The sequence below is a fragment of the Cyprinus carpio genome, chromosome B12 (genome assembly GCF_018340385.1).
Source record: "Cyprinus carpio isolate SPL01 chromosome B12, ASM1834038v1, whole genome shotgun sequence".
Lineage (NCBI taxonomy): Eukaryota > Metazoa > Chordata > Actinopteri > Cypriniformes > Cyprinidae > Cyprinus > Cyprinus carpio.
This window is the reverse complement of record NC_056608.1, coordinates 12,926,686-12,942,290: the sequence shown is the minus strand read 5'-3', so window position 1 is coordinate 12,942,290 and position 15,605 is coordinate 12,926,686. Positions and strand designations below refer to the sequence as shown.

The following is a 15,605-nucleotide window of genomic DNA, read 5'->3' as shown; positions in this document are numbered from 1 at the left end:
AAAGAATCCCAGAACTCTCTGCAGTTTTTGCATATGCTTTTTTATTGCCATGCTCCAATTACATACACAAAATGAGTAAAAAAAGAAGAAGAAATAAAGAAAAAAGCAGTCTTTAAAATTGCGCGTTGGCTTGAAAAATGGTTAGTAGCATTATTCTGTTTTTAAGTAGAAGCGGTACTCAGGGATTTGTGGTTATCAAGGTTGCAACCGTTTTAATTTCTAAATAAAATTAGTGGAAAATAATCACAAGTTCTTCAAAATTTGTATTTATCATTATAAACACCTTTTAAAATCATAAAAATATGGTAACAGACACATAGTAAAGCCCCTCTCACTCATATGCATTATTACTGCAACCCTCCATGAATAAAAGCTGATCTTATTTAATAAAACTGTACATTTGTTTATAATGTAGCAAGTTGAAGTAAATTACAATCTTTTGACAGCTGGTTGAGTGCAGTTTATTCTCCGATCATGCAGTGAAATGTGGTTTAATTCCAGCTTTGGAAGAACTGTTTAAAGATAACGGTCTCTCTGCCCTGTGGTAAAATCTCCACCTGTAAGACAAAAATCATTTATAGATTACAGATTTATGGGTGAGGGGTCATGTTATGAAGTCAAGATTTTGAATTCTTTTGCATTATGCCTCAAAAGACTGAACAAAGACAATGAACATAGAATAATATGTTTGTAGACCACTGCAAGATTGCTTGCTGCATGAAGTTAGAACATAGATACTGTAAATCTAATTGTAAATCACTCGCCCTCATTATAAGAATTTTATGTGCACATAACCAAACAAAACTAAAAATCTGTTTGTTGGAGCAGCCAAACACAACAACATTAGCTGACCTGTGTTTTCATCTTGGGATAATTCATTTGCTGAATGAAGTCATCTGCCATTTTCAGAGCAGCCCTCTTCTCTTCTGCATTTTCTCCACACAATTACAAAGAAAAAAAACAATTACAATGAAATATTTCCATGAAATTGTGAGTAAATATATATATATATATATATATATATATATATATATATATATATATATATATATATATATACAGGTCCTTCTCAAAAAATTAGCATATTGTGATAAAGTTCATTATTTTCCATAATGTAATGATAAAAATTTAACTTTCATATATTTTAGATTCATTGCACACCAACTGAAATATTTCAGGTCTTTTATTGTGTCTTAATACTGATGATTTTGGCATACAGCTCATGAAAACCCAAAATTCCTATCTCAAAAATTAGCATATCATGAAAAGGTTCTCTAAAACGAGCTATTAACCTAATCATCTGAATCAACTAATTAACTCTAAACACCTGCAAAAGATTCCTGAGGCTTTTAAAAACTCCCAGCCTGGTTCATTACTCAATTTCTGAACTAACACTGCCAACCTGACTGCTGTCCAGAAGGCCATCATTGACACCCTCAAGCGAGAGGGTAAGACACAGAAAGAAATTTCTGAACGAATAGGCTGTTCCCAGAGTGCTGTATCAAGGCACCTCAGTGGGAAGTCTGTGGGAAGGAAAAAGTGTGGCAAAAAACGCTGCACAACGAGAAGAGGTGACCGGACCCTGAGGAAGATCGTGGAGAAGGAACCGATTCCAGACCTTGGGGGACCTGCGGAAGCAGTGGACTGAGTCTGGAGTAGAAACATCCAGAGCCACCGTGCACAGGCGTGTGCTTTTGAACCAGAAACAGCGGCAGAAGCGCCTGACCTGGGCTACAGAGAAGCAGCACTGGACTGTTGCTCAGTGGTCCAAAGTACTTTTTTTCGGATGAAAGCAAATTTTGCATGTCATTCGGAAATCAGGGTGCCAGAGTCTGGAGGAAGACTGGGGAGAAGGAAATGCCAAAATGCCTGAAGTCCAGTGTCAAGTACCCACAGTCAGTGATGGTCTGGGGTTCCATGTCAGCTGCTGGTGTTGGTCCACTGTGTTTTATCAAGGGCAGGGTCAATGCAGCTAGCTATCAGGAGATTTTGGAGCACTTCATGCTTCCATCTGCTGAAAAGCTTTATGGAAATGAAGATTTCGTTTTTCAGCACGACCTGGCACCTGCTCACAGTGCCAAAACCACTGGTAAATGGTTTACTGACCATGGTATTACTGTGCTCAATTGGCCTGCCAACTCTCCTGACCTGAACCCCATAGAGAATCTGTGGGATATTGTGAAGAGAAAGTTGAGAGACGCAAGACCCAACACTCTGGATGAGCTTAAGGCCGCTATCGAAGCATCCTGGGCCTCCATAACACCTCAGCAGTGCCACAGGCTGATTGCCTCCATGCCACGCCGCATTGAAGCAGTCATTTCTGCAAAAGGATTCCCGACCAAGTATTGAGTGCATAACTGAACATAATTATTTGAAGGTTGACTTTGTTTGTATTAAAAAACACTTTTCTTTTATTGGTTGGATGAAATATGCTAATTTTTTGAGATATGAATTTTGGGTTTTCATGAGCTGTATGCCAAAATCATCAGTATTAAAACAATAAAAGACCTGAAATATTTCAGTTGGTGTGCAATGAATCTAAAATATATGAAAGTTTAATTTTTATCATTACATTATGGAAAATAATTAACTTTCTAAAGGAACATTTATTATTATCATTATTGTTAATATTACTATTATGTATATATACACACACACACACATATATATATATATATATATATATATATATATATATAAATTATTTAGAAACAACTTATTTTCAATGAAATATTTCCATGAAATTGTGAGTAAGAATACACTACATTCCAAAGTTTTTTTTATTTTTCTTATGCTCACCAAGGCTCTATTTATTTGATCAAAATACAGTAAAAGCAGTAATATTGTGAAAATAAAATGCAATTTATTTCTGTGATTGTGAAGCTTAATTTTCAGCAGCCATTCTTTCAGTCTGCAGTGTCACATGATTCTTCATTCTAACATTTTGATTTGATGCTCAAGAAACATAGTAATATTATTAGTAGTATTATTATCAATGCTGAAAACAGTTGTGCTGCTTATGTTTTATTTTATTTCTTTGGGTTTTTTTTTTTTTAACTGTGATACATTTGTGGGGGATTCTTTGATGAAGTTCAAATGAACAGCATTTATTTTGTAACAATGCACAGCACAGAGCAGTCTTTACTGTGTCACTTTTAATCAACTGAACACATTCTTGCTGAATAAAAGGTATTAATATAATAAAAGATACACAAATTAAACTATTTTAGCTGCATTCTAAGTTATTATGACACACACACAATTTTTCTTACCTTTCCAAACAAAGATTTTTCCATTGGCCCCATTGTCCAGGATAAAGCAGTCATCACGTACCAGCAAGTCCTTGGCAAATGGACTTTTCTCTGACACCTTGGTCAACTTCATCGACCCTGTTGCATCTGAAACCTATGAAGAATTGACCATTTTTATATATTGGATGCACATGAAATGGAATGACAAGGTATGTAATACTTTTTATGAATTTTGAATCATATAAATAGATGTGCATAATAGGTATGGGAGAGATATCTAACATCAAAATACACATGTAATCCTCCACAATTTAGATGAATATATACAAGGCTAGTTGTGGTACCTTGTAGAGGGAGGCAGAATTGGATGCATCTGCTTGGCTGTCCTCCTCTGGAGTGCTTTCTTTCAGCTCTGGCATTGGACCAAGTACCTTTTTATTGTAGCAGAAGAAATTTAATTTGAGTGCAAAAAATAAAAAAACGTTTTGATAACAGTTCTTCCGGGTCTAAACCTCTACTTCCTCTTAACACACTTTATGAGCATTAAATATTTATAGCACACTTCTAAGCTGAGATTTGAAAAACTCTACAGTCTCCAGCCACCAATATTTTAATGATTCAGAAAAAATGAATCACTGTCTGGCCATGGTATGGATTTTGGAATTTGTTATGTAGATAGAGGTTAGAAACGTGACTTTTTTGTTAAATGTACTTTAGTACTTTATCACCATTTGTTGTTTACTTATAGGTACTGAGGGAATTTTTAGACAAGGAAACTGTGACAGGAGATGTCAGACTTTTCAACCGGGGATTAGACTAGGATTCTAGAGAACTGTAAAGCTAAAGAATCAATGAAGGGCAAAGTTCAACAATAAGTGTTCTGGCATGTTGTTACCTCTAGCATTTCCTGTGTCTCATCTCCCTCACTGATGCTGGTGATCTGGGCTTTGCCGTGTCTATCGGTGTCTCTGATCAGAGCGGCGATCTCCCTCACCTTCTGCTTCTCAAAGATGTTTGCCTGAGATCCTATCCATGACACAATCGTCTGCAGAATAAAAACATTTAAATGTTCATTTCAAATAAACGCTACATGCTTTGACATTTTGTTGAAAGCATTTTTGTGTGGTTCCAGCATCCAAATACTTTCTTATTTGATCCAAAATATAGTAAAAACATTAAGATTGTAAAATATTGCAATTTTTAAATTTAAATTTTAAAATGTATTCTAGCAATGACAAAGCTACATTTTCAGCAGCCTTTAGTGTCAAATGATCCTTCAGAAACCATTCTAATATGCTGATCTGGTGCTCAAGAAATATTTTCATCAACTAATCATCATCATCAGTGTTGAAAACACTGTACTCATTTTTAGGACACTGATTGATAGAAAATTCAAAAGATCAGTATTTAAAATAGAAATATTTTATATCATTATAAATGTCTTCACTGTCACTTAATCATTTCTTTAAAAAAATATCTCACTGACCCCAAATTTCTGAATCAAACTGTACATACAGAGACATATAATCAATAGACAATAGCCACAAATACACACACCTCGCCCAGGTCAAGTATAAAGCAGTCTCCTTTGTTAAAGCTCTTCCAGCTCAAATCCACTTCTTTGGCTCTTATGTTACGCTTCCCTTTGATTTGGTATAACCTCTTAACGGGTCCAGATCCAGACTGTGATTTTCTGAAGCCAGACTCCACGCCTCCCTCCTGCAGAAACAAAAGAGCGTGACTATGCAAAGAAAAGCCCTCTTTAATTTAATTCTGCGTACAGTATAACTGTAACGATCAGTTTGTTTTATATCAAGTCTATTTGTATACATCAGAAACTGTCATTGGGGGCAGTACCCTTTTAAATGCTATGTATTATGTACACTTTAAGTTTACATACAGTACAGGTCAAAAGTTTGGAAACATTACTATTTTTAATGTTTTTGAAAGAAGTCTCTTCTGCTCATCAAGCCTGCATTTATTTGATCAAAAATACATAAAAAAACAGTAATATTGTGAAATATTAATACAACTTAAAATAATAGTTTTCTATTTGAATATACTTTAAAAAATAATTTATTCCTGTGATGCAAAGCTGAATTTTCAGCATCATTACTCCAGCCTTCAGTGTCACATGTAACATCCAGTCTATCACATGATCATTTAGAAATCATTCTAATATTCTGATTTATTATGAGTGTTGGAAACAGTTCTGCTGTCTTATATATCTGATGAATAAAAGGTTAAAAAGAACTGCATTTATTCAAAATAAAAAAAAAATCTAATAATATATATTCTAATAGTATATTTTCTTTACTATCATTTTTTATCAATTTAACACATCCATGCTGAATAAAAGTATTGATTTTATTTTAAAAAAAGAAAGAAAAAAAAATGACTGACCCCAAATTACTGACCAGCAGTGTATATCGTTATTACAAAATATTTATATTTTAAAAACATAGCTTCTTCTAAATCATCTTTTTTTTTTTTTTTACTTTTTTACTTTTTTTTTTACTTTTTATTCATCAAAGTATCCTAAAAAAGTATCACATGTTCTGAAAAAATATTAAGCGGCAGAACTGTTTCCAACTTTGATAATGAATCATCATATTAGAATGATTTCTAAAGGATCATGTGATAATGATCCTAAAAATACAGCTTTGCATCACAGAAATAAATGATAATTTAAAGTATAATAAATTTAAAAACAATTATTTTAAATTGTAATAATATATCACAATATTATACTTTTTTTTCTGTATTTTTGATCAAATAAATGCAGGCTTGATGAGCAGAAGAAACTTCTTTCAAAAACATTAAAAATAGTAATGTTTCCAAACTTTTGACCTGTACTGTATAAGACAGTAATATGTACCTTTTAAGGGTAAATAAGGTAAAAAATTTAACTTTTTTACTTTAGGGTACCACTCCAGTGGCAGCTCTATACCATTTTTCCTGTGTGGTTGTGTGTGTTCACATTATCTGACTTCTCACCTTATAGCTGACACCTCGGGGGAAAAGGTTCATGAACTCTGGGGACTCGTAGCCTTGAACTTGCCGGTGCTGGACCGGATCTCCACCCAGGAAGTTGTCCAGCTGTGTAGCCAACATGGCACAAGCTACCTGCTCATCACGAGATGATTTCTCTCCTAAAAAGGTGAAAGAAGAGAGAATATGAATACATATTCAGTCTTTTCAACATAATATGGAATTCACATGCCAATAAAATGTCAGCGAAAACAGATAAGTGAAGGCAATTAGGCAGAACAGTTAAATTATTCTGCCAGCATGGTTGCCTCTGGAATTGCTGTTCATGTTAACACTAGCACAATTTTGCACAATTCTGCCCTTTGTGAGATGCCACCAACGCAACCACTTCCTCTATCTGCACAATAGACTTTGAGCAACAGTTGGGCTGATAAACCAGATGCTGAGCTGTTTTACCTAAATGAAAAGCAGTTTGTAGTAGGACTGGGCGATTAACCAAATGTTATGATTATGGCTTTAAACGGAATGTATTGTGTTGAACCAAGCACCACCTGCTCTTTTACAGTTGTGAGGTTTTTTATATTATCCATTTAAATGCATACACATAATTATTTTTAAGCTTTTTACATTATAGAATTATAATTTTAAGGAAGTAGACTTTTAAAACTGTTAAATAAAAGCATGATGTCTCAAAAAATAAATTGTGAATGCATAATTATTATTATTATTATTTTTTAAAAACATTGTTTGTATTTGTTTTCATGGTAATCATACTTTAGAGTCAACGAAATATGCTATTGAAAAAGGTTTATTATTATTATTATTATTATTATTTATTTATTTATTTAATAAATTCATGTTTCCAAATTTTACACAGCAGCTAAAACAACTGTGATCTCAACTATAATAATCAAGATTTTGTTTTTTACCTTAAATAGATAGCTCACGCAAAAATGAAAACGGTCATTTACTCACTCTCAAGTTGTTCCAAGTTTCTTCTGTTAAGCACAAAAGAAGACACCTTGAAGAATGTAGGTGTAATGGAACCAAACAGTTGATGGTAGCCATTGACTTCCATAGTATTTTTATTTATTTTTTTCCACACTATGGAAGCCAATGACCAGGTATTCTGAGTAATGAAGAGATGGGGGTGTTTATGGATGAGGCATGGCTAACGAGAATGCATGGGAGAAAATGGCTCATCATGCAGACAACCAGCTTAGTGTTACCTAAAGGACTGGATAAGACAATAGACCTGACTGAAGTCCTGTCACGGGCCTGTTGAAACATTAATGAGCTATGAAAACATCCCCCATGCTTTTTCCCTTGGGACTCTTCCCTCTTCATCCCTCTCTCATGTGCATGAGCCGCTCTATCCCATCTTTGTGTGTGCTCACTCAGACTGGGTCAGGCCCACTCGACTGTCCGATCAAGCGTATCATTTAACTCAGCAGGCTATTGTCTCTCTATTGTCTTTTAGACTGCATAACCCCGCTACATGATGAAAATGATTCTGACTGTCCCTGACTCTTATAGGTCATTTCTTTCTTTAAACTTGTGGTGTATTTTACATTATTTAAATGCTAAGCACAATTATGACACAACCGGTATTATTGTTTGTGTAGTCTTCTTGTTTGTATTGTTGAAATGTCTAACACTGAATAATAAATATAGCTATTTCGATAAAAATGTAAATTCTAATATCTTCATTAATCATCCTCATGTCATTCCAAACCCAGATGAAATTTTGTTCTATGGAACATAACAGATTTTAAACCAGAAACCTCAAGCTTCAGAAAAATAATATTCATAACAACCAGGTCTTTCAAGCTTCAGAGGTAATAAAAAAATATTTATTTACTTGGGGACAAAAATGAGAGTAGTAAAAAATATTCTAAAGACTAAAGTAAGCACATTTTTCCACAAAAAACATTTCGTAGTGACTATTTTTCTATAAGCAACAAAAGTACAAAGGAGCATAAAAGAGAATTCAAGAATGTTTGTTATTTTTTTCCTTAAAAAAATAGTTCATAGTGACCAAGTCTGTCAAAAGTATATTATATATATATATATATATATATATATATATATATATATTGTAGTTACAATATATATATTAACACTCAATCATCTTTAAGTCACTGGCATGTGAAATAAAGTATAAATGTTGAGGTGCTTATGTGTTTTCTGGCCACATCTTCAGTCCCTTTAAAACCATCATCATCATAAAAAAAATGTAGTTACATTAGATATTATTATTAAAAGTATGAAATAATGTCACCCTACATACTGAAAGTGTCTGAAAGTGTCCTGTGTCTTTCAGACAGCACGGGAAGTGACGAAATGAACCAACAGAGAAAATCAGCAGCTATCATCTCACCGATCCACATGTGGAGGTCTGCTCCCTGGTCACCCCGGTTATCCAGCACAAGGTAGGAGTCACCATTGAAGAAAGCCCCCACCTCAGCTTGGGCCAGAGGAACAGCCTTCATCTTCTCCACTCGCCAGCATCTCAGTCCTGGCTGTCTGACCTCATCCGCAAACTGTCCTGGAGCGGCCTGAAATGGGAGCATTCTGCAGAGAAACAGAAAAGCGGTGAGAAAGGGAGGATCAAAATAATACTAAATAATTAAATAATACTCTGGTGATGAGTACCCTAATGAGTGGATGAGTTGATTCAGGAGTGTAAAATAGTACTCCAGTGATGAGTACCCTATTGAGTGGATGATTTGATTCAGGACTGTTAAATAGTACTCCAGTGATGATTACCCTAATGAGTAGATGAGTTGATTCAGGAGTGTTAAATAGTACTCCAGTGATGAGTGAATGAGTTAATTAAGTAGTGTAAAATAGTACTCTGGTGATGAGTACCCTAATGAGTGGATGAGTTGATTCAGGAGTGTTAAATAGTATTACAGTGATGAGTACCCTAATGATTGGATGAGTTGATTCAGGAGTGTTAAATAGTACTCCAGTGATGAGTACCCTAATGAGTGGATGAGTTGATTCAGGAGTGTTAAATAGTACTCCAGTGATGAGTACCCTAATGAGTGGATGAGTTGATTCAGGAGTGTTAAATAGTACTCCGGTGATGAGTACCCTAATGAGTGAATGAGTTAATTAAGTAGTGTAAAATAGTACTCTGGTGATGAGTACCCTAATGAGTGGATGAGTTGATTCAGGAGTGTTAAATAGTACTCCAGTGATGAGTATCCTAATGAGTGGATGAGTTGATTCAGGAGTGTAGAATAGTACTCTGGTGATGAGTACCCTAATGAGTGTATGAGTTGATTCAGGAGTGTTAAATAGTACTCCGGTGATGAGTACCCTAATGAGTGATTGAGTTGATTCTGGAGTGTTAAATAGTATACCGGTGATGAGTACCCTAATGAGTGGATGAGTTGATTCAGGAGTGTTAAATAGTACTCTGGTGATGAGTACCCTAATGAGTGTATGAGTTGATTCAGGAGTGTTAAATAGTACTCCAGTGATGAGTACCCTAATGAGTGGATGAGTTGATTCAGGAGTGTTAAATAGTACTCCAGTGATGAGTAACATTATGAGTGGATGATTTGATTCAGGAGTGTTAGATAGTACTCCACTGATAAGTACCTTAATGAGTGAATGAGTAGATTCATAAGTGTTGTTAAATAAGGAAGTTAAGTAAAAAGGTTAGGAAATACTGGTCACCTTGAAGGACAAACACTGGAATAGCATAAAACTAGCATACTTTTGCCATATAATGATACATGTGAGTAGCTTTCAGGCCTCATCTTCGAAATAAAATGATTATTTGTTCTTTTTTAAACCAATTCTGTAAAACAATAAATAAATAAATTTAGTAAGAATTATGAAGTCTCTTATGAGAACAACAGCTTCATTCATTTGATGACAAATACAGTAAAAACAGTAATATTGGTTGAAAATTATTATTATTATTTAAAATAATTGTTTTCTATTTTAATTTATTTGGATAAGCCATTTATGCTGGCAAAGCTGAATTTTCACAAGCCATTACTCAGTCACATTCTAATATGCTGATTTGTTGTTCAAGAAACATTATTATTATCTTATTATTATCAATGTTGAAAAAATACATAATCATCAAAACACTTTAATGTATCAATTTTAATAACAGCATTTATTTTGTAACAATGTCTTTACTGAATCATCTGAGCACTTTAATGTATCAATGTGAATAATGTATTAATTTGCCTAAAAAAAATCTCAATCACTCCAAACTTAGATGGTAGTGTATATTCAAGAGTAAGGAAAGTACATCCATTAAATTAAAAAGACAAAAAAACATACTGCATCTGTTTCTTTAACAGGAAATGTTTCTTTTCACACATTGATATACACTGTCTTACAGTATTTTCAACAAGATTTTTTTTCACATGTTGATGTACAGTTTGTCTTATATACAGTACTGTGCAAAAGCCTTAGGCACATTAGTATTTTCACCCCATAAAATGGTGTTTGGACACTTCAATCTTTTGCTGTAGTGTGTCAGTAGAAAATATCAGTTTACATTTCAAACATTAATTTTGCCATTAATTTGAATAATAATCTAGTGAGATTTTTGAATGCACAAGCAGTCTGACAACAGACGGTGCTCCACATGGAGATCTGATCTCACCATCATCGAATCTGTCTGATTCATTATTTTTCAGGTAGCTTTGCAGGAAGGTTTCTTCAAGCATCTTGGAGATACGACCACAGTTCTTCTGGATTTAGCTTGTCTCAGTTTCATCTGTTTCTTCATGTAATCACAGACAGATTCGAAGATGGTGAGATCAGTTCTCCATGTGGAGCACCAGCTGTTGTCAGACTGCTTGTGCATTCAAAAATAACACTACATTATTATTAAAATTAATGGCAAAATGAATGTTTGGAGATGTAAACTGATATTTTCTACTGACACTACAGCAAAAGATTAAATAACAGGCGAACGAACACCATTCTTTGGGGTGAAAATACTAACATGCCTAAGACTTTTGCACAGTAGTGTATATTTATATATATATATATATATATATATATATATATATATATATATATATATATATATATATATATATAAACTACTAGTCATTTGGCTTGTGGGCAGATGGCTACTCCACTGTAGCTGTACTCCTCTCACTAATTTGCCAACAGAGCTATCAGTAAAAGACTGTTGTTATCTGATTGGTTCTTTGACCTGTCAGTAAATTGACTACCAAAACACATGATCTGGATTCTGGAAATCTGTTTGTTTAGTCACCACAGCGTAATGGCAGCACACATTAAAACGTATGTAGATTCCAGTATACTGTTGCCAAAGAAACACTCAAGACAATAAGGATGTACCAGCCCAAGGATGAAGACATCCACAGCGGAGTTCTGGTTCCTCCTAAGATTTCTTCATTTCCTTCCTTGGCATTATTCAATTTTTTGTTGTTAAGCTATTTAAGCTCACTTATCAATATTAATGGTCTGCTAAGCTTATTATCTTATCAAATGCTTTAACTAGAATGGAAACCAAACTAAATCAATCATTGGTGATATTAGATAGCATATCATCTATGACAGGCGTGCGGATTTACAACATAAATATTGGCTTTGCAAATAAATTGGCATGGTTTAATCAGTCAGTCTAATTAGGCTCCTCTTGTGATGGTAAAGAATGTAAAGAAGAGGCTTCAGAGGTGCATGTTATTTTATGTCACTTCAAGACATGCTATAGACAAAGCCAGACCATCCAGTTTCACAATGCCAAAGAATATTCTCACATAGTGAATGCAATGTGAACACAAATAGCAGAATTAAAAGATGCTACTCCTCCCTGTTTATCTGTTCATTCGGTGCAACATTTTCTGTTTACTCACCATCCAGGCATGTCACCTCATAGACTACAAGGAAGGACTAGCTGAGAACTACCCCCTCATTATTGCTATTATTCAGCTTTGGCTTCTCCTAGTTCATCACTTTATGATACAAATTTTATGATCAGTTTAAAGAATTTACAAGACACAGTATGCTATATTTAAAGTCCACTAGTCAGTAAGCATTAGTCATTTCTAAAGATGTTTTAATGAGAAAGAAGAAGCAAGCCAGACAAGACATTCAGTCATAAAACATCGTGAAAACCTTTTCAAAATGATCATATGATGAAGTGTGGTAGAACACATAGAGATTTTGTTTACATTACATTAAGCTATTAATCTGATTAGACTGAAGTTATATTTGCCCTCCATGTCATAATCAAATAATGAAATGTTGTCTTGACCTCACTGATCAAACAGCTCCACCTCATTGTGGGCTTTAACACCCCACCCTCACAGGAATTAATTCTGGCTTCTCATGTAAACAGATATGAAAGTGTCTTAAAGTGGTCGAAAATGTTTTTGACACATACAACTACAGTGAGTCATTCAAAACCACAGTGTGGAGAACATGCAAGCTGGCACACACACAAAATAATAATACTTGGGAATGACTAGGGCCTGATCCGTTTTACTGTCTGACTGAAACAGGAAGCAACCCCCATTCAATAAAAAATAGCTGACATGGACATAATTCAGACAGTATGCAATTTCGGAAGCAGCTCCAGAGTATGTACTATGATTTAGGTAGCCTTATAACTACATTGTGACTTTTAAAAAATATTATATAAAGTATGTGTGTGTGTTGTATGAATGCAATCCAGACGTACTACATCCACCATGTTACCAGTGCAAAGTTATCCATTAAATGTACACTTTAATGACTAATTTGGGCATACTAATTTAATACACTAATTTTCAATTACCATAGTGGAGAGTTATTCGTGTTCTGGCACTAGGATTGTTTTCAGACATGTTTCCTAAACACTCCTCCCATTTTCCCATTGGTCAACAAACATTTAAAATTTCTAACAGTGATCACCAATATTGGGACTGCACTAAAAAAAAGCAGTTTGCTATCTACTACAGAACAGCATGAAATATGACAAACATTCAGGTACAGCGCAGGATAGTGGAACGAGGGCCCATGCGCATAATGTGAAGACAGCGATGACAGAAGCTCATAGTCTCTCTTGATAAGTAAAGAGCGCACTCGAAACTAAGAAATACACTTGTCCACTTAACTGTAAAACTCCTTCGGCCTGCTCTGCCATGCTTTCTGAGTCCGGCTCCATTCTGCCTTTTCCAGTGTGTTTGTGTGTGTGTGTGTGTGTGTGTGAGTTTACCTGGCCTGGTTAGCTTATATGTGTCCAGTAACTAGACACGGGGCAATAATCCGAGCGGCCCTGCCGAGGACGCCCCACAGCGAGGAGAGTCGGGTTGCCTGACAAATGCTAAACACTAGCGTGATAATTACTGCAAGGCACCATCCATCTTTCCTCCACTCATCAGAGGGAGTTGATGGAGGAAACACGGTAAAACATGGTGTTTGTTTCTAAGACAAAAAGTTCTAAATTTCAGAAGCTCAGAACCAGTTGTAGAACCATACACAAAACTATTACCAAGTCGAAACAGTTATTCATTTATAATTTATTTTTAATTATGAATTATTAGTTTTCACACCATTCTTTGTGGCTCATCATATTAATTAGCTGAAATTCTATACTTTTCTTTGTAACAAAACATTCAAAAATAATTTTTATGAAAAATGACCAGTCAATGTAGACCAAAAACGATGGTTTCCAGAAAATACGAATCAGTAGAAGAACCATACGCAAAACTATTATCAAGTCAAGACAGTTATTCATTTATAATTTTATTAATTTTAACAAGTTTTTGTGGCTCGCCCAGCTAATTACCTGAAATTCTTTTACTAAATTTGACAAACTTTTATGTTTAAAGTGGTAATGAGCAGCAAACATGTTTTCAAATCTAACCCCTTGAGTGCACATTTACTATAAGAAATAAGCTAGATGTGAGCCTAAGCACTAAGCTGTGGAGCTTTGGGAGTGTCTCTCTTGCTTAAAGTTCTCTCTGCTTTAAGTTCCTTTGCTCTAAAATGAATTTGGCAGAACTGTTTTGGCACAGCCTGGTTTTTGAGGGTTATGCATGTATAACTTGTGAGTTTCTGAGGAGATTTACAGTCCTTACCTTGCTGCTGTTGAAGCTGGGGAACCCTGTAGAGTATCGAGAAAGAAAGGAAGAGAATTTGTAGAAGAGGCTAAATGTACCAAATCACTTCCTGCATTACTTTTGGGCCAGCCCCCTGGAATACACCCCCGCCTAAACTAACAGATGCCAAGAAATGAGAAAAAAGCCTAAGGCACAGAGAGTGACATTCACAGATTTGTTAACAAAAGCATGACCTGATTTGACTGAATTTGCCTGCAGGAAGACCTGGACTTTGTGGACCGAAGTAGAAGAAAATATCTAAAAATCATGGGATTCTCGTTACATATAAGAGTCACACCCAGTCACTCACAAAGCATTCGTGATAATGTCAGGACTTGCCCATGAAAACAAAACAAATGAATATAATACATAAGTCAGTCATAGCAAAAAGTTATGTCAGCTTAAAAAAATGCAGCACTTAATGGCTGTGACTGACTGCGTTCGCTCAGACTTTCAGAAGAGCACAGGAAATCCAGGGGCTGGACTGTGGTTTCAGTGGTTTATTAAAAACAAGAACCTGTGAGGCTCAAAATACCTTGGAACACATCTATGTGCGGAAACTGCACATCTTCATTTAGAAATTCAGTGGGAGATAACTCTTCCTATACGTCTGACAGACTGTAAAACAGAAGTGTATCCTTGACACACAGCCCATTGAATCACAAGTCATGTGTTTCCAAACTGAAGCGAACAATACCATGCACTTTACCAATTCATCTCAAAAGGACATTGTGCTACAAGACACTTCTGCAAAACTTTGACATTTAAGGATGATTAAGTCTAAGCCTTAAAAGGATATTTTACCCAAAAATGAAAATTCTCGAATTACTCACCCTCGTGTTTTTCCAAACGCTTAATGTTCATCTTCAAAACACAAAACAAGATATTTTTGATTAAATAAAATACCACAAAGAAACGTGCTGCTGCTGCTGTTTTCGAATAGATTGCACTCGCAGAAATGAAGCATTGTTGAATAAATGTGCACAAAAAACATTCTCATAGCTTTGTAAAATTTTAGTTGAACCACTGATGTCACATGGATTTAAGTCATGTTCTTACTACGTTTCTTGGTCTGGGAACATTTCTTACAAACCACTATATACAAAAAAAAAAAAAAACAAAAAAAATCATTTTTGGGTGACCTATCCCTTTAATTAATGTAATTTACATACTTTGTCACTTCAAACCATTGATTATAAACCATTATATACACAAAAAGTTTCAAACGTGTATGTAATGTAACTTTCTTCAGTAGAACACAAAATAA

The 15,605-nt window shown here is 34.8% G+C and overlaps 1 protein-coding gene across 1 annotated transcript; it reads right to left on the bottom strand.

Annotated features, from left to right (window-relative positions):
* Nucleotides 1-24: 24 nt before the first annotated feature.
* On the bottom strand, nucleotides 25-14,453 carry LOC109067076 (macrophage-capping protein-like). The gene is made up of 9 exons (XM_042735425.1): nucleotides 14,318-14,453; nucleotides 8,623-8,816; nucleotides 6,249-6,403; nucleotides 4,809-4,970; nucleotides 4,147-4,296; nucleotides 3,596-3,682; nucleotides 3,270-3,405; nucleotides 853-941; nucleotides 25-557 (listed from the first exon to the last, which is right to left on the bottom strand). The coding sequence occupies exons 2-9, from the start codon at nucleotides 8,813-8,815 to the stop codon at nucleotides 492-494; spliced, it is 1,038 nt and encodes a 345-aa protein (XP_042591359.1). The 5' UTR covers nucleotide 8,816; nucleotides 14,318-14,453; the 3' UTR covers nucleotides 25-491.
* Between the last annotated feature and the right edge of the window lie 1,152 nt (nucleotides 14,454-15,605).